Genomic DNA, 27263 nt, shown 5'->3' with positions numbered 1-27263 from the left:
GGAAAGTCATGGATAATAACACAGTAATAACTAAATGAGGATTTAGTGACTGGCACCCACTGTGTGCTAGAACACCAGGTACAGTTGCGTGAGTCGTGCATTGTGCCACCTGCATGTCTCTTTAAAGATGTCCAGCCAGAGACAGGTTGCCTTTTTTTTTTTTTTTTTTTTTTTTTTTGCTCCCCAGGCTTTGGTAAAGTATTAGAGTACAAGGGTATTTTGCTGTTTCTCAAATCATGAAAAGTGCTGAGTGAAGTAAGTCAAATCGGAGAAGGACAAACATTATATGGTCTCATTCATTTGGGGAATATAAATAATAGGGAAAGGGAATAGAGGGGCAGGGAGATGAAATGGGTAAGAAATATCAGAAAGGGAGACAGAACATGAAAGACTCCTAACTCTGGGAAACGAACTAAGGGTGGTGGAAGGGGAGAAGGGCGGGGGGTGGGGGTGAATGGGTGACGGGCACTGAGGGGGGCACTTGACAGGATGAGCACTGGGTGTTATTCTGTATGTTGGCAAATTGAACACCAATAAAACATAAATTTATTATTATTTTTTTAAAAAAAAGTAAAATTAGCCAGGAAGCCTAGGACTCCCTGCTGGAGGAGGCAGACAAGGGAGGGCGGGGCTGGGGGCGGGGTGGAGGGCGGGGCGGGGGCAGGGGCTGGGGGCGGGGCTGGAGGCGGGTGGGGCGGGGGCGGGGCTGGGGGGCGCTGCCGGGCAACCCGGGAACACCCCCGCGGGGAGGGGCTTCGAATGTTTGTCTGTCTCCGCAGTAACTGCGGCGTCGGCGCGGAGCTGGGTCGGGGAGACCATGGCCGGGGGTTCAGCGCCCGAGTGTAAGTGCGCGCTGAGCGCGGCCGGTTTGCAGCCCGAGGGCAATTGCCCAGGACCCCCACTCCTCCGAACCTGGTGCGGAAAATGAAGACCTTTTGGGGTGTCTGCTCCTCAGCCCCGGGGGCACCGGGTGCAGGACTGCGTCTGGGGCGCGGTGCCTCCTCTCAACACCCAAGAGTCACACTCAAAGGAACAAGGTCATGTGCACGCGCGCGTGTGTGCACTGGCCGTGTGCGCGCACGTGTGTCTGTGCTTGTGCATGGGTGTGTGTCCCCTGGGAGGAGGAGGGGGGAAGGGGGAGATTTCGAGACGCCGTTCCAAGTGTTCTTTTCAAAAAGCCGCACCCCGCCAGCCACCGGGCAGCCGCCCGGGAAGGTGAGGGTTACTGTCGGGATTTTAGGAACGGGAGGTGAGGGGAGTGCACCCAGCTCCTTGGACCCCCAAGCCGTCGCTTGCCCACCACAGTGCGGCCTGAAAACGGGATTGGTGGTTCAGATGAATTCTAGTTGAGAGAAAGCTTCCTGGATTGAGCAATATTGTCTGAATTATAGCCTATCCCAAAGGAAAGTGTATTCCCTGCAAGTGCATTTCACACAGCAGTGCGAGCGTTGGTTAGTGGGCAGGTGAGAGCCCGGCCGCCGGCGGCGCGCTGACCCACTGACCCACTGACCACTGGCCACTGGACCTGACCTAAACCCTAGGGGGCTGTTTCCTCCCCTGCCAGGTGAGGGTGGTGATGGCACTCCGCCCCTGTGGATTCCCCACCATGTCTTCTGCTCCTCCCGCTGTTACTCAACTTACTGGTTGTGTTCCTGAAAACCCACTTTTTATAAAGACTCCAAATGATAATGTCAGTTGGGCCTCTGGGCAGGTGGCTAATTGAATTTCTAGTCATGCTATTTTAGCACTTTGTGTGTTTTTTAATTTATGTTTTATTGGTGTTCAATTTGCCAACATACAGAATAACACCCAGTGCTCATCCCATCAAGTGCCCCCAACAGTGCCCGTCACCCAGTCACCCCCACCCCCCACCCACCTCCGTTTCCATCACCCCTTGTTCGTTTTCCAGAGTTAGGAGTCTCTCATGTTCTGTCTCCCTTTCTGATATTTCCCACTCATTTTTTCTCCTTTCCACTTTATTCCCTTTCACTATTTTTCATATTCCCCAAATGAATGAGACCATATAATGTTTGTCCTTCTCCGACTGACTTACTTCACTCAGCATAATACCCTCCAGTTCCATCCACATCGAAGCAAATGGTGGGTATTCGTCATTTCTAATGGCTGAGGAATATTCCATTGTATACAGAGACCACAGCTTCTTTATCCATTCATCTTTCAATGGACACAAGGCTCCTTCCACAGTTTGGCTATTGTGGACATTGCTGCTAGAAACATCAGGGTGCAGGTGTCCTGCTGTTTCACTGCATCTGTATCTTTGGGGTAAATCCCCAGCAGTGCAATTGCTGGGTGGTAGGGCAGGTCTATTTTTAACTCTGAGGAATCTCCACACAGCACATGAGAAAATGCTCCGCATCACTGGCCATCAGGGAAATACAAATCAAAACCACAATGAGATACCACCTCACACCAGTGAGAATGGGGCAAATTAACAAGGCACGAAACCACAAATGTTGGAGAGGATGCGGAGAAAAGGGAACCCTCTTACACTGTTGGTGGGAATGTGAACTGGTGCAGCCACTCTATTTTAGCCCTTTAAAGTTCCTTTCTGCTTTCAGGTGTGTTGGCTTCCCATGCACCAGGAGGTCCATGTATGTTGTCCAGTAATTTACAGTTTCGCACAGAATACTCCTTTCTCTATGTGCTGGTGGTGTTTGGGTAATGAAATGTGGAGGTGGTGGGTGTTTCCAGACATGGTCATGTGTACACAGAACCTCTGAGCCCATTTTTGCCTCGCAGCATTTGTGTTCATGGTACTTAACTTTCAGGAATTGCCCTATGAGATTCAAATGGTGAGGCGACCGCATGTCTATGCACAAAGTGCAATGTAATCGTTGGAAACAAAAAAGCGTCTTGTCTTATTTCGGTATTTCTTAATAAGTCTGGATTCTGTAAATTAAAAAGTAGGAGGAAAAATTAGTTGCCAGGTAAATCCCTAACAAATAATCCAGGCACCTGCACGCTGGCTATACAGCAGGTGGCAGTGACACTTTTACAGTCTTCCAGCCTTTGGAGGTTAGTTTTTCTTTAATATGAGGTAAAGAAACTGAAGCCTCTCCCCTATAATGTTGGGAGGTATCACCACATTGTTCCATTTGGGGTCCCTGGTGGGGGCAGCAGAGTGCTGTGGGTGGCCCCCTGATCTCTCTCATGGAGTCTTGCTCTCCCTGACTTGTCAAGTCTACGAAGCGATTTTCCTGCCACTCCTGCTGGCTGCTAGCCCGCCCCCCGCCGTCCTCACCATCGGCCTTTCCAGGTCTGGGGACGAGGGAGCCTACGTTGCACATACTGTGTTTGTTTTCTTCTGCTGCTCTAACAGATTACCACCGATTTAGTGACTTAAAGCAAACCAAATTTGTCATCTCCATTATCTAGGGCAGGAGTCTGGGTCCTGCTAGGGACTCGCTGGACTGAAATCAGGATCCCCTCTGGATTCTTGCATCCAACACATACCACAGGGATGTTTGCTGACTTAAGTGTGGGGGTGAGGGAGCTAGCCCAACAAGATGTTTGTGGGATTCTGAGGTTCCCCGAGATCAGATCGCAGAGAGAAGTGACTTGTAATAATTGTGACATTACAGATCTCCTGCTTCGGTCCTGGAAAAGATGAACCACCAAAAACAACACCCTGTGTTTAAAAATCTCAAACACTAGTGTTTGAAATATTTATTAAGTTAAGCCTAGTCCAAAAAACTTCTTACTATGTCTTATCCATAGCTATTCAAAATTGGCTTGGTTTTACCCAAAGCAACTTTGTTTCCTGATTACTTTGTGAACAACCACATTTTCCAATGAATTATTTCAACCTTTTCTGTTCTTTTTCTGTCCGTTTGAGATGGTAGTCTATGCCAATAGCAAATAATGTTTTCAGGTAGAAAAATAATTAAATATTTATTGCCAGTATGGGATCCCAGGTACATATTGTAAGAACTTGGCAGAGAGAAATGGAATCCAGATTCTCTGAATCTGGTGAAGCAAGTTTTGTTGCAACCTAAGGGAAAATATTCCAAGTAGGAAAATTATTTTTGCTAAATTTCTGGTGGTTTCAAATCCTTTTTGGGAATAAACAAAGGATAACAAAACAACGGAGCTGCCTCCTTCTCCCACTTTTTAAAGAGAGTTGCAATAATGTGCGTCATGGTGAATTTTAGGTGTCAACTTAGTTAGGCCACGATGCCCAGATATTTGATCACATTTCATTCTGGATATTTCTGTTGAGGAAATTAACATTTACATCAGTAGACTTTGAGTAAAGCAGATTGCTCTCTGAAATATGGGTGGGCTTCATCTAATCTGTTGAAGGCCTTAATAGAATAAAAACTGACCTCCCCAGAGCAACAGGGAATTCTCTAGCAGAAAGCCTTCGGCATGAAGTGAGTATCCAGCATCCTGGCCTACCATGAGGTTTTGGACTTGCCAGACAGCATAATCATGTGAGCTATTTCCTTAAAATGAATCTCTTTATGTATTCTCTCTCTATCCTACTGGTTCTGTCCTCCTGAGAAGCCTCACAAATATGGTGTGTGTTTAGTGCCTTAAGTGTTTATACCCTTGATGAATTATGATTAACTGTCTTGAAAATTGTTCTAATATTTTAACATTTTGTAAGTGGTTTCTTTGAAGGAATAAGCTAATCTATAAGGATAAATTCTCAGGAATCCTACTGTTGGAAGTTTTTGTGCTAATATCTGACCACACAGATGGGAGAGGTTCATTTGTCTCTTCATGGGACAATGCTCTGGGCTAGGCAACATCCCTGAGATGAGAAGGCTCATTTCCCTGACTTCTGGTATATATTTGGCATAGTCCCCAACACTTTGAACATGAAAAGAGAGTGCTCTGTGATTGTGTTGTGTCCCACGGCACCAGTGACCTCAGGACAGGTAGCATGTTGGGTGGACCTGACTTAATCACATGAAGCTGGTCCTAGAGGAGGGGGCCAGAGATAAGGGGGTTGAGAAGTATGTAAAGGGGAGTCAAGGTAGGGGGGTAAGTGTTCAGGGTTGAGGGCAGCCACTAGGAGCTTAGGTTGACCCCCATCAACAGCCAACCAGAAAGTGGGGACCTCAGTCCTACAACCACAGGAACTGGATTCTGTCAACAACAGGAATAAGCCTGGAAGCAAGTTTCTTCCCAAAGCTTCCAAGACCTCAACCAGGCCCACATTTTAGTATTTATGTTGTAATGTCCTGAGTGGAGAATGCAACCCCACAGTTCAGGCTGAAGTTCAGACCACTAGAACTGTCAGCCAATACATGGGTTTGAAGCTACTTGGTTTGTGATAATTTGCTACACAGTAATAGAAGCTGTCCCACTTCTTCATATTCTCTGGGCCTTTATCTCTCTATTTTTAAAAAATATTTTATTTATGAGAGGGAGAGAGAGAGAGAGAGCACAAGCCAGGGGGAGAGGCAGAGGGAGAAGGAGAAGCAGACTCCCTGCTGATCCGGCAGCCAGATACAGGGCTCCAACCAGGACCCTGAGATCATGACCTGAGCTGAAGTCAGATGCCCAGATGCCCCTCTGGTTCTTTATTTCTTTTCTTAGGTGAAAACAAAGGAAATAATGTGTCCTGATTTATTATCATTATTTCAGCCATGGATTGGTCAGGGAGATAGGTTTGGATGTGGTGTGGGTCCTAGAAGGTCCTTCCCTGCATTGCTTGGGCACCTGTGGAATGAAAGAGATGATCCAGCCGTTTGGATAAAAGTGTTGTATTTAGGAATCAGTTCTGCCACTTATTAGGTTTCTGGACCTGAGTGGGTCACATCACTCCTTCTCAGCTTCCCTTTTACAAAATGGGGACAAAACCAGTTACAGATGGAATCATGTGATGACCAGAGGGTGCAACAGGGTTTTGGATGGACACGGGTAGTGCCCGGTCTGTGGGGGTTCAGAATGGGCCTTCCAGGGCTCTGCAGGGCCTGCTGTACCACTCTGTTGCCTGTGCCCTTCCTAGCTCAGGTGACACCAGAGGACAGAAGATCTGTTTGTTTTTTTCTTCTGGGGTTTTTGGGGAAGGTCAGGCATAGGCTAGCTCCTCTAGGGCTCTCACAGTGCCTGGCCAGAAAGAAATCTCCTTTCCTCATGTTGAAGTCTGGGCCAACTCATGTTCTATCAGAAGCATATCATAAGGTGTTCCCTGTACTATACTCCTTCACTAAAGACAGATACCATTTATGGAGTAGCTGTTCCACACCATGTGATTCTTTGCCAAATGCTATTCCATTTAGCTATCAATCAATCCTTTTGAGTAGGATGATTATCCTAGTCTTGCAGTGGAAGAAAGTATGATTCAGAGAGATATGTAAGCTTTTTGAGATCACATGGTTAGGAAACTGACTCGAAAAGCCAGCTTCTTATTGTTTCATGTCCTGGACTGTAGGCCCAAATGGAGCCTTCCCACTGGGACATATGGGAAGCCAGGCCCTTTGTGGAAGAATCTGGGGTCCCCATCAACTTACCCATAGGTTTTACTCTCCGGCTCCTTATCTTCCTGCAAGTGGGGAGGGGAAGAGAAGGGGTGACTGGCTCAGTAGTCACTGAGGGTTTTACTGACACATTTCAATATTAAGAGAGAAAGAAAAATACCTGTCTTCATTTCCTAGGGGTGGCTGTCTCTAATTGCCATCATTATGAATTGTAATTAGACTGTTAAACTTTTCCTTTCAGAACCCTTTGTAAAAAACCTTGTATCGAATCAAAAACCCCATCCTCCCTCCTGGCTTTGCAGGGCCTTGGACTTCCTTCCTTCCTTCCTTCCTTCCTTCCTTCCTTCCTTCCTTCCTTCCTTCCTTCCTTCCTTCCTCCCTCCCTCCCTCCCTCCCTCCCTCCCTCCCTCCCTCCCTTCCTTCCTTCCTTTAAAAAATATTCTTTTTTAAAGATTTTATTATTAAGTTATTTCCACACCCAATATGGGGTTTGAACCTACAAACCCAAGATCAAGAGTTGCAGCTCTATGGACTGAGCAGGCAGGTGTCAGTAGAAGCCCCCTGTTTGCAGTTGGGCCTGGCCTGTGTGCTGTTTTCCTGTTTGTGTCTGTTGGCTCCTCCTGTGGGAATAGGATATACCAGCTCAGCAAATGCACATAGCTGTCTTATTGTGGAACTAATATTTAATAATCTTATTATCTTTTCTGACCAGTTTACCTGAAGTGGAAGCACTGTGAGGTGCAAGGCGTTAGGACTTTATGCAATCTAACAAAACTTTTGAACAAAGTTCAGAAAGATCACAGAGATGACATCTATCTCTACACCTCTGGGCACTTGAATCCCAATAAGCTCTACAGGCCTCCTGAGACAATCCTGAATCACTGGCCCAATGCCAGTAGACCAAAAGGGGAAAAAATCTTCAAAGTAGAAAAACCATGTGATAAGAAGATTGCAAAGATGAAAGACGCTTTGGCTTATTTTACCATCAATACAGCTCTGACTCCAAAAGATGCCCAGGCTACACCACTATTCAGGTATTTGAACCCCCTGGAGCATATTTCCCACACTTCAGAAGAGGACTTGACCCCAAGAAAGCCTCCAAGAAAAGAGGCTTCTCCAGAACTGCGGAGGAGAGAAGAGCTGAGATTGCCAGAGATGAAAGTTCTCAAGTACAGAACAGTGGAGTCCAGCCGTCAGTGTGTGATGTCTCCCCAACACAAGGATGAATACCAGTATATCAGCTCCTACTTAGCTGGCATAACGAAGGCAGACAAGTATAAGAAGTTCCTGTGTTTCCAAAAGGAAGTTCTTGCAAAGCAAGATCTCATGAAGAATGATTTCACTGGGAGCAAGGCCGCAACATGCCATGAAAAAAAGTTGGAACAGGTAAGGAGGTTGATTTTGCAGTACTATGGGCATACTGCTGTGGTTCAGGTGTCTAAATGCTATGGATGGAGATCTGTATTCAGGCACCTCATTTACATTTCCAGGTAGAATATAGTGTACCTACCAGTTGCTGAGAACATCTGACATCATGTAGTTGATAACAGGGAGAGAGAAAAGAAGTCTAAGTCTGGAAACAAGTCAGTTGGAAGTGACTTCATAGGGAGAGTGTCAGATGCCAGCTGGCAGCTGTGGTAAATACAATGTTCATGGATAGCAGACACATCTGAGAAAAAGTTTGCCTAACTCACTATGAAAGCATGGGAGGGAGAGTGAGGTGGGAGTAGATGGTTAGGTAATGTAAGTATAGTCTGCCTTTAGTCACCCATGTCTGTGAAAGGTGGTGAATGTGATGGGAGGCACTTTGGTGAACTCCTGGGGGCTGTGAGTTGTAAAGAAGGACCTCGGATGTGACAATGAAAATGCAGGATTACCTGAGAGGACTAATGGAAAGAGGAAGACCATGGGGGCATTGTGAGCACAGTGAATCCTTGAGTACAGGGCATAAGGGAGTGAATAAAGAAAACATAGACCAATGTGCCTTCAACAACTATGCTATTGGACATTCTCAGCACTGCTGGGAGGGAATCAGAGGCACCATGGTTTGGTGCCTGGCTCTGCCCAGCCCCAACTCTGGGGTGGTGGGAGCTGGACCCTCTGATAGAAAGCCTTGTGGAAATTCTCATTCCTCCACCTGAGGAGCTATTTAGAAAGGAAAATTAAGACATTCTGAAATGACTGGTTCTGTTTTACAACTAGGAGCTCCAGAAAGTGTGTGTATGCGACCCTCAGCAATTCAACAGACTGCACATCTTCAGAGAAGTCTTTGAAGACATTTGCAATAGTTCTTTGATATTTGGTGATATCTTGAAAGAAATTAAGGTAATAAAAATGTTTATTTCCTACATAGCAATTGAGGGGCATACATGATGTTCTGCACAGAGGATTGCAGTTCTCACAGAAATTCTACCAATTATCATGGCCTCCATTCTACAGATGAGGAAAATCACTCACAGACTCAAAGTAATGTGCTTCTAGCCACGGAAATCAGAAATGGGCCTTGTGAATAAACCACCAGCTAGCTCACTCCTTAAGCCCATTTTTCCTCACTAGAGCTTCCCAGTTAGTTATAGACTTTTCTAAGTTGTACATGTATAACATAAACTATCATAATTATGCCTAATAATTTCATATAAATTATAATGGAATTACACATTTGCTGTGATTTCATGATGAAAGTTGATTTGAAATGAGGTTGCTTCCAGATCTTACTATTGCCTAAGTCCTAAAGATAATGAATATTTATGAGCAGTCGTACAGCTGCCTATTCTCCAGAGAACATCCCCGCCCCTAGAGAGCTCATCTCTGGCAGGTCAGCAGGACCCAAACACAGAGCATCTGTATGGCAGGAGATCACATGTTGTATGTGTGTCAAGGTATTTTGTGATACTATTCTGATGTGATCAATAGTTAATACTCAAATGTGCTTCAAAGTTGGTGAGATTGTATACACTTTATTTGGTATATTGGTTTATAGATTGAAGGAAAATTTTAGAGTTTTGGAAATGATCTAAACTGACATCCTTAACCTCTATATTGTTTATAGCTGCAAAGAAACTTACATTTTAGTGTTATGACACATTTTCAATGGATTCTTTTTGTACAGGATGAATATGAACTCTACATGGCGATACTTCTGCAGTCCACATCCCCATCACAGTATAAGGTAACAGCTGATCCTACAGGTGTCTTTACTTCTTCATATTTCAAGAGAAATAGAAAGCATTCTGAATCCAAGAAGCCCCATTTGTGCCTCCATCCTAGAATAGCTTTATGCCAGTTGAAGGACACTGTGGGTAAAGAATTTACCTTCTACCCACAGTGAGAGTAATGGTGGGGTGGAAACACACATTTCCTGTGTTTTGCCAATGTCTCTGGCCACCCATTGTCAGTGATCTCCCTGGCTTATCCTTCTGTAACCAAGCCCTCACATGACTGTTTTACTCAGCATCAACCCTCTCTTTCCTTCCTCTCTCCGTGGTTACGAGATACATTTGCATACTTTACAATGATGACTCCCAGCTCTCTGTATGTCACCCTGGTGTTTCCTGTAGGTTCCAAATTATACATGTTTCCTGCTTCTCACTGGATATTGACACTTAGATGTCTGGGACAGGCAGACTACAGACCTAAAAATAGGAAGATTATCCTGAATTACCTGGGTTGGCCCAATCTAATCATGTGCAGAGAACCTTCTCTGGCTGGCATCAGAAGGAAGAAGTGGCGGGAGGAGATTCAGAGAGATTCTGAGTGAGAGGAGGATTCCATGGCTGTTGGGAGCTCTGGGATGGAGGGTCCACATGCAGGGACTAGAGAGAGGCCTCCAGGAGTTGACAGCCAGCAAGGACAGGACCTCAGTCCTACAACCACAAGGAAGTGGGTCCTGCCAACAACCTGAGTTATTCTGGAGGATATTCTGCCTCAGAGCCTTAAGAAAGGAAGGTAGCCCCACCAGCACCTTGATTTCAGCCCAGTGAGATCTGAACCGGATCCAGCAGAGCTAACCCAGACTCCTGCTCTACACAATAGAGATGATAAGTTTGTGCTAAGCCACAAAATTTGTGGCAATTTGTTATGACAACAATACAAAACTCAGAAAATGGTCCATAAATATCTCAAAATAGAGTTTCCAATACTATTTTTAAGCTGTCCTTTATTGAACATTAGCTACCAAACTGTGTGTGTGTGTGTGTGTGTGTGTGTGTGTGTGTGTGTTCCACATCTCATTGGTGCCTCGCAGTGGCCAGGATTGCACACCTTCCTTGCATTTTCCTGAAGAGGCAGCCTTGCTGAGATGAATAGTGTCCTCCAAAACATTGTGTCTATCTGGAAGCTGTGAGTGATCTTACTGGGAAATGGGGTCTATGCAAATATAATCAAATGAGGACGAGGTCAGTGGAGCGGGGGAATCCTAATCCAGTGACTGGTGGCCTTAGAAGAAGAGGGGAATTTGAACGGAGACACAGAGGTTTGGGCCACTGTGTTTTCATTTTCATTTGTTTCTGTGTACTTTTGGATGTCATCTTTGATTTCTTAGTTAATCTATTCATTGTTTAGTAGCAGGTTGTTTAACTTCCATATATTTGTAGTTTTTCTGGATTTTTTTCTTGTGGTTGATTCTCATTTCATAGCATTGTGGTTGGAAAAGCTGCATAGTATGACTTTGATCTTTTTGAATTTGTAATACTTGTTTTGTAGCCCAGTATGATCTATCCTGGAGAATGTTCTACACCTGGGAAGAATGTGTATTCTGATGTTTTAGGATGGGATGTATTAAATGTATCTGTTAAATCCACCTGGACCAATGTGTCATTCAATGCCATTGTTTCCTTGTTGATTGTCTGATTGAATTATCTGTCCATTGATATAAGTGGGGTGTTAAAGTCCCCTACTATTGTTGTATTACTATCAATTAGTTCCTTCATGTTTATTATTAACTGCTTTATGTATTTGCATGCTCCCATGTTGGACACATAAATATTTATAACATATCTTCTTACTGGATTGTCCCCTTTGTTACTATATAGTGTCCTTCTTTGTCTTTTGTTCCAGTCTTTGTTTTAAAATCTATTTGTCTGGGATGCCTGGATGGCTCAGTGGTTTGGCTCAGGTGATGATCCCAGGGTCCTGGGATCGAGTCCCACATTGGTCTCCCCACAGGGAGCCTGCTTCTCCCTCTGCCCATCTCTCTGCCTCTCTCTCTCTCTCTCTCTCTCATGAATAAATAAAATCTTTAAAAAATAAAATTAATTTTATCTGATATAAATATTGCTACTCCAGCTTTATTTTCACATTTATTTGCATGATAAATGTTTCTCCATCCCCTCACTTTCAATCCGCAGGTGTCTTTAGTTCTAAGATGAGTCTTCTGTAGGCAGCAGACAAATGGGTCTTGGTTTTTTAATCAATTCTGTCATCCTGTGCCTTTTGATTGGAGCATTTAATCTACTTATATTCAAAGTAATTTTAATAGATTTGTATTTATTGTCATTTTGTTACTCATTTTGTCTTTGTTTCTGAAGTTTTTCTTGGATCCTTTCTTCTTGCACGGTTTGTTGGTTTTCTTAGTGATATATTTGGATTCCTTTATTCTTTGTATCTATTATTGGTTTTCGATTTGTGGTTACCATTAGGTATGTATATAATATCTGTATATAGGAGTCTATATTAAGTTGATGGCTGTTTAAGTTTGAACCCATTCTTTACTCCTCTTCTCTCCACATTTTAGGTATATGGTGTCATATTTTACATCCTTTTATTTTGTGAGTTTCTTGATTTATTTTTTACAGAAATATTCATGTTTACTGCTTTTAGCTTCCTATTTTCATACTGTCACTTTTGGTCTTTTTTCCACTCTAAGTGTCCCCTTTAATATTTCTTTTAGGGCTGGTTTAGTAGTTATGAACTTCTTTAGTTTTTGTCTGTCTGGGAAACTCTTTATCTCTCCTTCTATTCTGAATAATAGCCTTGCTGGATAGAGTATTCTCAGCTGCAGATTTTCCCCATTCAGCACTTTAACTCTTTCATGCCACTTCTTTCTGGCTTGCCAGGTTTCTGCTGAAAAATCTGCTGATAACCTTATGAGGTTTCCCTTGTATGTAATTGTCTACTTTTGTATTGCTGCTTTAAAATTTTTTTTCTTTATCACTACATTTTGTCCATTTTAATTGCAATATGTCTTGATGTGGATCTGCTTTTTAATTTTTTTTTTAATTTTGTTGGAGGTTCTCTGTGCCTACTGGACGTGGAAATTTCCTTCTCTAGATTAGGGAACTTTTCAGCTATTATTTCTTCAAATAAATTTTTTGTCCCCTGTTCTCTCTCTTTTCCTTCTGGGATCCCTATGATATGAATATTACTAAGTTTGATGGAGTCACTGCATTCCCTAAGTCTATTCCTGTTTTGCATAATTCTTTTTACTCTCTTTTGTTCAGCTTAATTACTTCCCATTACTCTGTCTTCTAGGTCATTAATTCATTCCTCTGCTTTTTCCAGCCTGGTGTTCATTCCATCAAGTGTGTTTCTCACTTCATTCATTGAACCCTTTATCTCTGCTATGTTATTCATTATTTCTGTGTTAAGGGTCTCACCAATATCTTCTACTCTTTTTTCAAGGCCAGTGAGTATCTTTATGATGATTACTTTATATACTCCATCAGGCATGTTCCTTATATCTGTTTCACTTATCTCTCTGGCTGTGGCCTTGTCCTGTTCTTTCATTTGGGACAAATTAATTTATCTTCTCATTTTGTCTAAATCTCTGTGCCTGTTTCTCTGTGTTAGGAAAGTCAGCTATGTCTACTTGTTCTTGAGGTTAACAGCCTTATGAAGAAGAGGTCCTGTAGTGCCATGCAGTGTAATGTCACTTGTCCTCCAGGGCCTGGCACTTCAGACAGTGTCTCCAATGTGTGCTGCATCCACTCTGCTGTTTTGTCCTAGCCACTTTATCCTTTAGGCTGCTTGTCTGCAGAGGCTCTCATGGCCTATTGTGGATGGTGTTTGGTCCCTGGCCTGAATGTGGTAAACCTTAACTAGGTTTGCTCTGCTTGTGAAATGAGACCAGTCACCACCACTGCTGGAACCTAGACCCTGCAAAACTTCCAGGTTGGGAGATGTGGTGTTGGTCAGCATTTGGGCCATTCTTCTGGGGGAAGGGGTCCACTGCTCTAGGACTGATGCAGACGTGGCTGGGAGATTGGGTTCCACTGAAGCATGGGGGGCTGGGGCAGTGCTTTGTGTAAGCAAGTTAGGTAGTGAGTGTCCAGGCTGCACTGATTCCTGCAAGTGGTCCTGTGCTTGTGCTGAGTACTGGCAAAGGAAATGGTGCCTGCCAGTTCCTTTGTTCTCAGAGGGATCTCTCTGTGAATGCTTCCTTTCTGGGACACACTCCAAAAGGAGCAAATAGCCTCCCCACTGTGTGCACCAGGTGCTCTTCAGATTTCTGTTTCCAAGCTGTATGTCTGTGAACTGTTTCCCCTGCCTTCCCTCTTAAAGCAGCCTCAATGTCTTCGGGGGTCTCCCTGAGGCAAGCACACTGACCGTTAAAACTCTAGGCTTTACATCCCACTAGTTGCAAGAACTCAGGACATTCAGCCCCTCTTGTTTTCTAAGCCAATTGATATGGGGATTTGTGTTCCCTGTGTGGGATCCCTTATGTGCTGTTCTGCTCTCACCCTTCTTTGTGACTGTGGCTCCCTCCCCACCACATTGGCCACCATCCGTTTCTCTCTCAAATAATGTCTCCATATTACTACCTTCCTCAATGTGGACTCTTGTCTACCTTTAGTTGTTTTTCCAGCCTTCAGGTCAGTTTCTGGGGTATTTAGGGATTTGATAATTAACTAGTTTTATTTGAGGGATGAGGTGAGCCTGGGGCCCTCCTACTCCATTGCCATCTTCCTCATCTCTGATTTACTCCTTAATGCAAACATATACATACATGTGCAAAGTTTCCTTGTTCTGAGCTTTTCATGCCGCAGAAAAGTAAGTTTTTGTTTGATAGGAATAAGCAAAGGCTCCAGTTGGGGGTCTACCTGGTGTTCCTTAGTTTTTGAGGTTCAGTCCATAAAGAACATACATGCCTTTATCCTGATCAAATAATCAGCATGAAAAGTGCCCTGGCCAGCAGGGCATCAGATCCTTCTTTCTGTTTCTGGAAATCTGGCAGCCCATCACCTAATAAAGCACAGATCTTTGTGTCTCTACATTTGAATCTAGCATTGCTTTATATCCATGTAGAATAATAAAATTAAATGTTTTCTCACCAATTTAGAAATAATTGTGGTGCTTATGATGATATACTTGGAGCACTTTATTCAGCATTTCTTTTTCCCTACACAAACCCACAGTGAAACCCCTATGACTTTTTAATTTTCTTAAGAAAATAAAGTCTTAAAAATGTAAAAACAATATTTTACCCAAATCTTTACATGACATAGTTGTCCCTCCTTCAATATTTGCCCCTCCCTTTCATCCTTCGATTTACCCATTTTACCTATAATTTCTATTTAGACTCAGGATATCTTGGATACACTATAATAGCGAAAAAGGAAAATGTTCATCCTTCCTGTGTGTGTCTTACCCATTATGGCCTTGTCTTTCCTAGACTTTGCTAGCTAATGCCAAGGGGCTGGAGAGGAGGTCCGTGAAGACAGCAGATGTCAACCAGGCCAGGGAGGAGCTGAGGGTGATTGTGACAGCCACCAAAGAAGCCCTGGAGCATAATGACAAGTGAGAGTTAACAATCTGATTGGATTTATGTTGGGATTATACTATTTTACAATATATCAGGACCATGTGACAACATTTTTTTCTGCATTGTTGGGTGAGGCATGCTGCCCTTACTAATACCATATCATCTTTCCTGTCTCACTAGCCATCATATCTGTGACTGGGAAATTCAATGAAATCTGGTGTCTGTAGCGGGGGAAGGTGGGTTGGGATGGTTTCTGAAGGAATATCATCTTTGGTGGTCCCCTGGGGACCTACTGATAGGTGACTGCTGCAATGTCAAGACACCTTTCATGAATGGTCTTATTATTTTTTTAACTTAAAAAACTTTTAACTTTTCTGTGCAGACTTTCAGATGAAATCGCAAGATGATAGGGCATATGTTTTATAGAGGATTTAAAAAAATATTGAAGCAAAGCCAACATACTCAAAATATCATCAAGAAAACAAAACATGAAACAAAAACCAAAAAACAAAACCATGCCTTCAATATAAGTGGAAGACAAAAAGCATCCAAACTTCAAAATGTTTGAGAATAGAAAAATACACATCAAATGCCAGTGAGCATGGAAGCAAGGAACCAATGCTGAAGTGATAATGATATGGTGGGAAAAGGTTTAAAAGGAAGTGATCAGCATACTTTAGAATTGTGCATTGAAGGGAGAAAGATGCAAGGGAAGGGAATTTAGAATCCCATAAAAGAAGAAAATTGAAGAGCAGATGACCCTTCCACTACTGTTCTTTCTTTCCTCCAAAAAAAGTTATCTAATAAAAAATCAAAATAAAACACCCTAAAACAACAAAAAAATACTTTGCTATTATGACAAAAAATAAGTCATCTTGATTTAGGATCCTCACACACTACTTAACCTACTCTCCCTACCCACAAAAAAATGCAGAGGTGCAAATGATCTCTGCACAAACAACTATATATATATAGTATAAAATGAAGACCCACACAATTTAGCTATTTAGGAGAAGTAAACTGTACCCCAGCACTCTAAACTTAATTAAATATTCTCAAAAGAGTATTTCTAGCTATGAAAATGACCTTGAGTTAGAAATGTAAACACTAAGCACAGCTATCAACTCAATAAAAAGGAAGATGTGAAGCAAGATTTGATCACTGAGGAAAGATAGCTGAAAAAGTCAAAATTATGTCTTATACAGATGAAATTATGACATGTTCCAGGAGGGATAGTCATGAGTGATGACACAATAAGGAGCATTAGAGATAAACAAGTCAGAGAATGAAAATAAGATAACAAAAAAGAATAAAATAGTTGGAGAAAAACTGGTTGAAGTGGAAGACAAGCAAAGAAGATCCAATTTACACATAATTAAAGTCTCAGAAGAAGAAGAAAAAGCAATGGAATAGAACATAATATTTAAAACTATAAAACACTTAACATTTCTGAAAACTAAATGCCCCAAATCTACATATTGATAAGGCTGCTGCCATTATTATTAATTCATTTAATCTTAATTTATTAAAATTGGGGGTCATAATACTTTACTCTTTCTTTTCATCTCTGATAAAATGAGCTAATGTATATGAAGCTATTTAACCATGAGGCCCCTATAGACAGGTAGCATTGACTCATTTGTGGCGTTGATGTTTTTAACCAAATCACAGGATTTCTCTGTATGAGCAGAGCATATTAGACTCCCCCTTTTTGTTACCCCTCTAAATGTATTAGAAGTAAGACAATTGGCTTAGTTGAGCTTTTTTTTTAAGATGTTATTTATTCATGAGAGACACACAGAGAGAGGCAGAGACAGAGGCAGAGAGAGAATCAGGCTCTTCACAGGGAGCTTGATGAGGGACTTGATCCCGAGACCCCAGGATCATGCCCTGAGCAGAAGACAGATGCTCAACCACTGAGCCACCCAAGCATACCAATTTAGTTTTTTGTTTGTTTGTTTTTAACTAGGGAGAGAATACAAAGAGACTACAAATGTTTTCATTTCCCTTTAAAAAAATTTCTTATATTTTATTTTTAGTGTAAATAGTAGGGTTTGTGAATTGTATCTCTGGGGAGAAATCATAAGGTACAGGGAATGTGTAGTCTGCATTCTAGCCCAGTGACATGCCTCTACTGCCCTCATCTGTTGTTCATCTCAGAGTGTAAATGAGAGTTTTTTTGCCTCCTTGCTTTGTAGAAATTCAAGTAACAAAATAATATCCATAAACACTATAGGAAATCATTTATTTTATGTTAACCAGCTTCTTCAACTAGTGGTTTATGCAATCTCGGTAAGAAAGTATTCTTTTGTTTATTTAATTTGACTGATTTAGGCTTTCACCTTATATAGAGTTTCAAATTACCTTTTTTGATAGAAACTGAAATAACTTTTTATTTCTTAATTTTTAAGAAAGACTTGTGGAGTAAACTAGACAGAAGAAGAAAGGTATGAATGGAATTCTGATATTTTACTGTTTTTTTTTTATTTTATTTTTATTGCCAAACCGTAGACTCAGAAGTGAACTAGAGATGGAGCACACATTGTTGCAATCTGCTAAGGAAAAGTCAGGCAAGTAATTGTGTGATGTTTTTCTGACCTCTGGATGAAGAATCTTGATGTCTTCATCTATGATTTATGGCGTCCTGCTATTATTTGTTTGAAAGGATTTCTTTCAGAGATCTTGTTAAATTGTATTCATTTATATTTTTTCCATCAAATTCTTTAGGAATACAGCAAGTTTTCATTTAATCTGAAGTGGTTTAAATGAAATACTTTAAAGGTGCAGGAAACAGTTCATCTCTTCAATAGATCCTGTCAGCGTGGAGATTATTACTCTAGTTTCTGTTGCTTTGAGCCCCTTTGTTTTTTTCAGTTTCTCTGGAATGAGATACAACATGTACATGACTTCATTCTCCTCTAAGATGTTTGTGGATTTTAGTGGAACATTGAATTCAGTCAAGACCTCATGTAGAAAGAATTATGTCAAGTTTTGATCACCACATTTGGAATAGATTTTAAGAAATTGACCAAATGAGAAAAATATGGGGACAGTTCCCATGAGGGTGCTGTGGACACTGCTCAGTGCTCCACATGGGACTGGACTAGAGTTTGAAGAGCTGTGGCCTCGTGAGATTTCCTGGGTAACAGCAATGAAGACAATCCATTCTGGATTCCAGAATCTTTGCATCTCTTTTCCCAGTTCAAAGAAGTTTCCTAGGCTGTCCAGGTTTGTGATGTCCTCTGTCTCACTGACACATCCTCTGTCTGGTTCAGCCCCACTCCTATGGTGTGCTGATGGTGGCGGGCTGCCAGAGGTGGACACGTCTCCCTGGCAGGCCAGTTGGCTGGTGGTTCACCCAGACTGCCAGCTTCGTTATTTCAACTGTTAGTCTCAGCTGCCTGCCTCTTAAGTTGGGATAATGATGATACTTCCCTCTCAGGTATGCTATGAGGATGATATTTAAGAACCCATGGAAAGTAGGATCAGGGAGCCTGGCTCAGAAAAGTGGTACTGCCCATTCCTCCTTCTCATCATTGTTGCTTGTGTGAAATACAGTACATTTATGAATACTTATGCAATAGCTAAATATTAAATTATTTTAAAATTAGATACACAATTTAGAATATAAGTAACCAAAATAAGGTCAGTTAAGTATCTTGCTTAAAGATACTATACTGCTTAAAGATCTATACTGTTAATGCAATGATTCAGCCAAATGCTGTTTTTCCTCCAAGTTTGTTAATATTAACTCAGGCTAGAATCACTACCCCTTGCCCCCACTCTCAGCAGCATTTAGGATATACTCACAGATCTAACCTGTTTTAAGTTCTTAGCAGAACTTGGCCTCAAAGGTTCTTGCTGGGGCCCTTTGCTTCCTTCTTCTTCTTTTAAAAAGATTTTATTTATTCATGAGAGACACAGAGAAAGAGAGAGGCAGAGATATAGGCAGAGGGAGAAGCAGCTCCCTGTAGGGAACCCGATGTGGGATCCGATCCCGGGACTCCAGGATGATTCATGCCCTAGGCCGAAGGCAGGCAGGTGCTAAACTGCTGAGCCACACAGGCATCCCCTTTTGTTTCCTTCTGTCACTTCTTTCCTTCCTGCGAGCATCACCTGTGTGCTCTACCTTTCTTATGGCCTGAGTCCTGGCCTCTTCTTTGTCCTGATCTGGCCCAGTGCTTGTCTTCTGACCCCTTCTCAGAGCTTACAGGGTGGTTGTGTCCATCCTTCTCCCGCACCCACGTCGCTTATTCTTGGGTTCCTCTTACTGAAAAGTCATGGATGGTACTCTAGCTCATTGTTTCCTGTTTCCTTGCTGTCTCCTTACAGGCTCACCATTTTTTCTTTTCTTTTTTTTTTAAATTTGAGTATAAATGACACACAAAGTTACATTAATTTCAGGTGTACAACTTGGTGATTTGACAAATTTATGCCTGATGCAATGCTCACCATAAGGGTAGCTACCACCTGTCCTAGGCCATCGCTATTATAGTATCATTGGTTGTAATCCGTATGCTTTTCATTCCTAGGACTTACTCGTTCTGTAGCTGGAGGCCCATTCACTCATTTTGTCCCATCCCTCCACCTCCTTCCCTCCGGTGACCATCAGTTTGTTTTCTGTAGTTGTAGGTCTGATTCTGCTTTTTGTTATTGTTTCTTTTTTTTTTTTTGTGAGATTCCATTTATGAATGGAATCATACTGTATTTGTCCCATTTTTCTTTTAAATTCAAGGGCTTCATTGTTATCTACTAACAGGATAAAATGGCAGTGATAAAAAATAATAAGAGGATGTTACTAATTTCTAGAACTGTAGTAAATGTTTCTTAATAGTTGGTTCTAGCTGTTTCTGCTATTGAAGAAATCTGGTGGCTTGTGTCCATCCTCCTTCATTCTTTTCCTAAAGTTTTCTCATATAGGAGCCTCTCCTCCAATCGTATTTTCTGTGGAACTTCCTCCTGGTACTGCAGTCTTCCTCTTTAATAGAAAAGGGGTAACAACAGTTGGGTCATTGGAGTGGCCTTATATTCCTTTTTGCTTCTATATCCACAGTTAATTGTTGAAGGTTAAAACTATCAGCTTAGGTTAAGGTGGGATCAGACTGTAGTTTCTGTTGGTGTAGAAGTTTAACTCTGGTTGTTTCTGCCTGCTTGCTTAGTTCATGGTGTATTTGCTTATTCCCCCAAATTTCAAAACTCATCTTCAAAGTTTTCTTTTCTTCCAAATTTGGCAAGTTTGAGTGATGGCAGTTGCTTCTGCATTGTTTACTATATGCAGGTAAGTATTATTACTCGAATTGACTTTTTTCCTATTCAAAAAAAGAGTAGTCATTCTTCCTCAAGAAATTGTCCTATCATTGTAGTCAAAATCTATTTGTGCTGTTTGAATATTAGGTTCCCTCAGCAGTGACTTATTCTCAATGTCTCCATTTCCTTTCTGAATCCTTAAATATTGACATTCATTGGAGCCCAGCATGTCTTTGGTTCAATGAACACATCTTTGATTCCAAATCTCTTCCCTGCCCAAATCTCTTTTTTAGGCTTGAGATCCATATATCCAGCTGTCTAGTTAGCATGGCCTCTTGGGTATCTCATAGGTGCCTCAATTCAACAGGTCCATGATTAAACTCTCTGTTTCAATGAATGGTATCACATGGAGGTCAAGTTAGAAAGCCTGTGACAGAAATCTTTCTATTTCCACCCTATCAATCACTTCAACACAGCTCGTAGCTAGTGGCCCATGTGGGATTCGAACCCAGCTCTCTTACCTCTCTGCTGCATTGAACTCATTTCTTTCCTACCACATCTGTTCCTAGTTGTAGCAGGGCTGAAACCTAAGGGTTATTTTGATATTACTTGTCCTCTACATCTGGATACAGTTACCAAGCTCTCCTTGTTTCCATTCCTTAAATCATTTTTGTATCTCTCCACTTCTCTTTATGCCACAGGTATTATCCTGACCTGATCTTATTTGAATGATTGTAATGGTTTTCTGACTGGTCATCCTTTTCCAGCTTCAGCCTTTCTCATCCACTTTTGGTACTGTAGATAGAGTGATCATTGTGTGATTGTATTTATCCTTAAAAGCTTCAAAAGCTTTTATTTCCTAGCATAGGTTATAAGACCTTTTCAGATCTTCCCCTGCTTCCTTTCTGATATTCATTGATGTCACTTCCTGGCCTTCAATATCCGCACCCTACTGCATAACTTTTTTTTTTTTTTACTGAAATGTGCCAAATTTTTCTCTTCTGCCCCTCATTACCCCCTTCCACTTGTCTAACTCCTTTTTCATCCTTTGGGTCTCAACTTCACCACACTTCTACAAAGTAGTCCTTGCACTGTCCCCACACTGTTAGGTGCTCAAACTGGGCACTCAATAAATACTTATTGATTATATAAATGAATTAGGGGAGGAATATCCCCATTCTTGGATCAGATAATTTTTATTGATGTGCTTGGAGCTCGAGTTTCATTATGTTTTATAGTTGTGTAAAACACATAATACTGTTAATAATGTATAATACTATTAATAAGAGATGACATATTAAACAGTAGTATTTTGCTTTTAAAAATATTTCTAGAATCATATAAGAAAGATGTAATGGATGAGGATTGCCTTACTCTTATTGAGAAGGTTGAAAAGAAGAGGTGTGAAATACTTAGTAAATGGGATGAAATTCAAGCTCTTGAAAGAGAAATTAAAACAACTTTGATTCATACTGAAATTTCACATATTGCTGAAAATAGGAATAAAAGCATGGAGGTATGTAATTTATTTGTTTGAATGTTTATATTTGTTCTTTTGCTTGAAGATGTTGGCAAACACATGAAACAATTTCATTTTGCAGTTGGGTAAACAATAATGGAAAATTGGTTCAAATATATTTTCATTATAAAACATTTGTAACAAATGATTAGAATAATTAAGAGATCTAGCTAAAATAACAAAAATAAAGGTGATAAAAATTCTGTAGAGTTTTGTTAAGGTTCAAATTGTATCTCTTTCAGGGCAATTGATGTCTCTTAAAGTTTAACAATTTTGTTCTGTTTTTAAAGATTATATTTATTTATTCATGAAAGACACATAGAAAGAGGCAGAGACATAGGTGGAGGGAGAAGCAGACTCCCTGTGGGGAGCCTGATAGGGAATGGATCCTGGGACCCCAGGATCACAACCTGAGCCAAAGGCAGACAGTCAACCACTGAGCACCCAGGAGCCCCAAGTTTAACAATTTTGTATTGAAAATGCTTGTTGTAAAAGGAATGACAGACATCATTTAGTATTTAATATATGTACTAATTAGCTTGAGCTGAAACTCAGAGAATTTTAGTAACCTGCCCAAAATAACACAGTTTACAGATGGCAAAGTTGGGATTCAAGCTTAATTCTTTTGGTGCTCCAAAGCCCTTACAATTTTCATCGTGTCACATTGAAACCACATAGTTAGATTTTCAGTGAATTGTACAATTATGTTAGAAGACAGAAATTCATTACTACCATTGAAAGGAGAGTCAGCTACCTTAAAAGTAGTTTTTAACAATTATTACTAACCAAATTTTTTATGAACAATATGATATAGGTTGTAGTCTATATTTTGAAATGTTATGCTGCCCTACTTTTTATAGGTTATAATCTAATTCTTATTTGTGCAGAATCTGACTCAGTGTTACACTTAGTTATAGAGTTTATAAGAGATGTGCGATTATTCTTTTTCTCATGGTTATATAGTTACATATATTTTCCCAGGACTATCTTTTTTCAATATATTTTTTAAAAGCAGAATTATAAAGTGTATAGGAAGGTGGCAGTGGTTTAAACTTGTTTTAACTTCTCTTTCTCTTTTAAAATAATATGTTCAGATTTCCTTCTGTGTTTTTTTTTGTGTACAGTCTGTTCTTTTTTAACTGAAATAATGATCTGAGAATGAACACTAATCTACAGTTGAAATTTTGAAAACTGAAAATAATATGGTATAACTTTAAATCTCATGAGCATGATATAAACTTTTCTTTTAAAATTAAAACCTCTTCAAGTGGATTTAATCTAAGAAATAGAAAATCCCTATAAGGGTTTCATATCATTAATTTATATTCATTTAACTATTTTTTATACCCTTAGCTCAAATCAAATACTGGAAGGTACCAATAGAATTGTATTTATTATCTTATGAAGTAATTGATTTCTGGTTTTGGATGTGAAATATGTCATTTCTAACCAGAATAAAAAATAACTAAATATATCAAGAATTTACAATGTCCCAGATACTACTGTGAACATTTAAAAAATATTTCAGATAATTCCCAACAACCCTAAGAGATAGGTATTATAGTATTATAATAGTATTATAGCTATTGTTATATATTATTAGCCCTCTTTTTCAGATAAGGAAACCACAGCACAGTTGTGCTAAGTAACTTAATTAAACTCATAGTGACAAAGCAGTAGAATTAGGATTAAAACCCCACTTAGGTGCTTACTTATACACTATCCAGCCTCACTGATATAATTGTGAATACTTTTCAATATGTTGAATATCTGAAAGAGCAAGTCTTAATGGCCGTCATTATTTTGCTCATAATTATCTTGGAGATTCTCATTCACAGTATTAAACAATTTTTCAAGGTTCCGTAATAATAGTCTTAGTATTTTGATTGTGTTTACAATGAATTTATAGATTAATTTGGGAAGAAATTATAGCTTCACAGTATTAACACTCTCATCATGGATCATTTTATATTTATTTATTTGTATGCATTGGTCTTTTTTATGTTTGTTATTTTAACATTATGGCATCTGTTACTATTGTTAATGGAAACCTCAAAAACATTTTACATTACAATTTATAATCAGTTATTGTTGGTATATATGTGATTTATTGATATTTGTTTTATTTTTTAGATTTGTTTACTTGAGACAGAGAGTGAATGAGCACAGTAGGGAGGGGCAGAGGGAGAGAGAATCTCAGGCAGATTCCATGCTGAGCATAGAGCCTGACACAGGGTTTGATCCCACAACCTTGAGATCATGCCCTGAGCTGAAATCAAGGGTTGATCACTTACCTCACCCAGGTGCCCCAATGTTTGTATTTTTATATTGTATCCAGTCACTTTAACAAATTCTGTTATAAGTTTATGAAAATTGAGGAACTGCTCTAGAATTTCCCTAAAATTCTCTAGGTTTTTCTAATATCAATCCTTATCTCCTCTAGTTTTTGACCTAGAAGGCAAGGATTTTTCTGTCTTTAACACATGTCCTTCATGAGTGTGTTCATGCTTTGTTTATTCATTTTTTAAAAAGATTTTATTTATTTATTTGACAGAGAGAGAGTGCAAGTGCACAACTAGGTAGAGTGGCAGGCTGAGGGAGAGGGAGAAGTAAGCTCCTCCTGAGCAGAGAGTTTGGTGTGGTGCTTGATTCCAGGACTCTGGGATCATGACCTGAGCTGAAGACAGATGCTTAACTGATTGAGCCACCCAGGCATCCCTATTCATCTGTTTTTAAATGGTGTGCTATTGAGTACTTTTGAAATTAGAATAACACCATTTACATAATACTTATTGCTCCCTAAGTGGAGAGAAGTATTTAACAAATATTCTTTTTTTTTATTTAACAAATATTCTTAACTAAATATCTTACTTTTGAAACCATTTCTTCTCCAGACTGAAGCTATAAAATTGGAAACAGAAAATAGAATTTTAAAGACGAAAATACATGTAAGTTTTTGTGAATTAATGTTTTTCAATAGAAATATTTTCTTTAGTGATGTGTGATTCTTGTACTGTGTCATTATCTTTCTAAATGATAACTTTCTGTAGTGGTAGGAATATCTCACTATGCAGACATTAGCTTAAAACTGTACAGATATAAGCAAATAGTGAAAAAATAAATATTCTTTCTTAATAGTTGAATATGCTCATCAGAATTGACCATTCTGACCATTGACCATTCATAAGACCACATGTCTTATTTGGTAGCAAGGAATATGATGAACTGATTCCTCTAATGACTTTCAGGATATTCCTCCAGAATACATACTAACAATTTGCTGCTTAAAAGATTATAATTCTGGTTCAATTAGATATGTATATCCCTCTGTATATATTAGGGATAAATATGTATATCCCTCTGTACTATATTATATATAGTATAAATTATTATGTTATTCCTGATTCCAAAAGTGAATATTCCATTTTGGTTCAATATTATTATCATATAAGATCGGTATCATGCCATTATACATGACCAAATGATTTTTGATTCTTGGTAGGTTATTGAAAGCCATGTGAAACAGAGCATAGAGAAGAGTAAGTTGAGTGAGGAAGAGCAGCAGTAAGTATTGATCCCATAATAAGAGAAGTGGGACAATCTCATGCTATTCTCAAAGCCATCCACTCAAATCTAAGTTAGACTAGACTGTAATTCTGAAATATTTATATTCATGAGTGTTAATTTTAAATATATATGTTACATCCTTGCCTGTGCTCAAGAATGCTTAGCCCACAATTTAAATTTCAATCACTGTCTATTACTTAACAATATAGAAATAAATTCTTTGGAAAGAACTGAGGAATTGAGGGTACATTCTCATGGGCAGGGATCAGGAAGGTGGGGAGGCATGTGACTGTGGTGGCTTTCTTTTCTGAAACTATATGGCTTTTAGTGGCATTGAATTTTCAAAGAATCAGAGTAATACATGCATTACTCTGATAATTTTAATTAAAAAATGAAATGGCTGATTTACATTATTTATTACATAAATTTAGCTTTATATAGTTACTTTCTTAGAATTGATTCTACAGTTCAAATTTCAGGATTGATAAGTCTGAGAGCAACAGAAAACCATTGATGGTTTAAGCATGAAAAGTGCTGATTCTTAACAACAGTAAAAAAACATTTAGTTGTAGGTGGCCTAGGTTCAATGATAATATCAAGGAAGCAATGTTCTTTTGCCTTCTTTCTCTGTATTTCTTGAGTATGGAGGCCTCCAGGCCTCCATATGGCTGGCTATCTTCAGGCAGGCATCTACATCCCGTAGAAGAATAAAAGGGAAAGGCAAGGACAAAAGGCAAAGAGCTCATCATGAGACTTTTCTTTTCTTTTCTTTTCTTTTTTTAAGATTATTTATGTATTTATTCATGAGAGACACAGAGACAGAAAGAGAGGCAAAGACACAGGCAGAGGGAGAAAAACAGGCTCCAGGCAGGGAACCCTACGTGGGACTCGATTCAGGGTCTCCAGGATCATGCCCCAGACTAAAGGCTGCACTAAACCGCTGAGCCACGGGGCTGCCCTCATGAGACTTTTCTGTCTTATTTAGAAGGGGAAGCACTTCCCTGGGACTTCCACCCCTCTGTCATTGCCCAGCACCATATCCCAAAACCATCCTTAGCTGCAAAGGAGTCTAGGAAATAGCACACTCTACTTTCCAGCTTACATGGTAGAGAAAGTCAGGGGAGAAAGGTGTTAGCATGGTTGCTGAGTGAACCACACAGGTGGATTACATTACGTTGAGTGTCCTCAAAGGAGTGACATAGAATTACAAATACAAAATTGAGAAGGCTCCTTCCACAGTTTTGAGAATGAGACTTAATGGACCTAAAATTTAAATATCATTATGTCCAAGGCAAATCTACATCTGCTGCCACATTATAATTAGTCTGAAAAATACTGCAGGTGATTGTGCCCATATATAGGGAAAATCTTTGCTACATTCAAGGCCAAAGTGCTACAAGAAATCCTTTAAAATGAAAGCAGAGGATTACAAAGTCTTGCTTTTTGTTTTTGTGTAAATATATCCTAGAATATTTGTTTTAAAATTTTATTATATGCTTAAGGTACTTTTGTCTAATATATTGTGTTCATTTTTTGTGTTTAAGGAAACTTTGGAATTTCATTAAAGAATTTATAAACGTAAAGGAAACAAACAATACCTCTCAAGTGACTGGAAAATGACCTATGAAAATTCACAGCCACCATGTACATAGGATGAATATTTGCAGATGTATAAATTAATGAAGATACATCTCAGTTTTTCAGTTTTAATCTCTAATAAAGTTAACATAGTATGTGTAACCTACTCAAGTTATTGGAATAAATACATGTATGCATCTGA

The 27263-nt window shown here is 40.0% G+C and overlaps 1 protein-coding gene across 1 annotated transcript; it reads left to right on the top strand.

Moving 5' to 3' along the window:
- Positions 1-715: 715 nt before the first annotated feature.
- C1H6orf118 (chromosome 1 C6orf118 homolog) lies at positions 716-27263 on the top strand. The gene is made up of 10 exons (XM_038526518.1): positions 716-842; positions 7165-7838; positions 8655-8777; positions 9562-9621; positions 15061-15185; positions 17662-17720; positions 21732-21913; positions 24811-24864; positions 25419-25480; positions 27028-27263. Exons 1-10 carry the CDS (start codon positions 818-820, stop codon positions 27101-27103), a joined length of 1440 nt encoding a protein of 479 aa, XP_038382446.1. The 5' UTR covers positions 716-817; the 3' UTR covers positions 27104-27263.

The sequence above is a fragment of the Canis lupus genome, chromosome 1 (assembly GCF_011100685.1).
Source record: "Canis lupus familiaris isolate Mischka breed German Shepherd chromosome 1, alternate assembly UU_Cfam_GSD_1.0, whole genome shotgun sequence".
Lineage (NCBI taxonomy): Eukaryota > Metazoa > Chordata > Mammalia > Carnivora > Canidae > Canis > Canis lupus.
The sequence above is the reverse complement of the archived record's forward strand: the minus strand, read 5'-3'. Positions and strand labels throughout refer to the sequence as shown.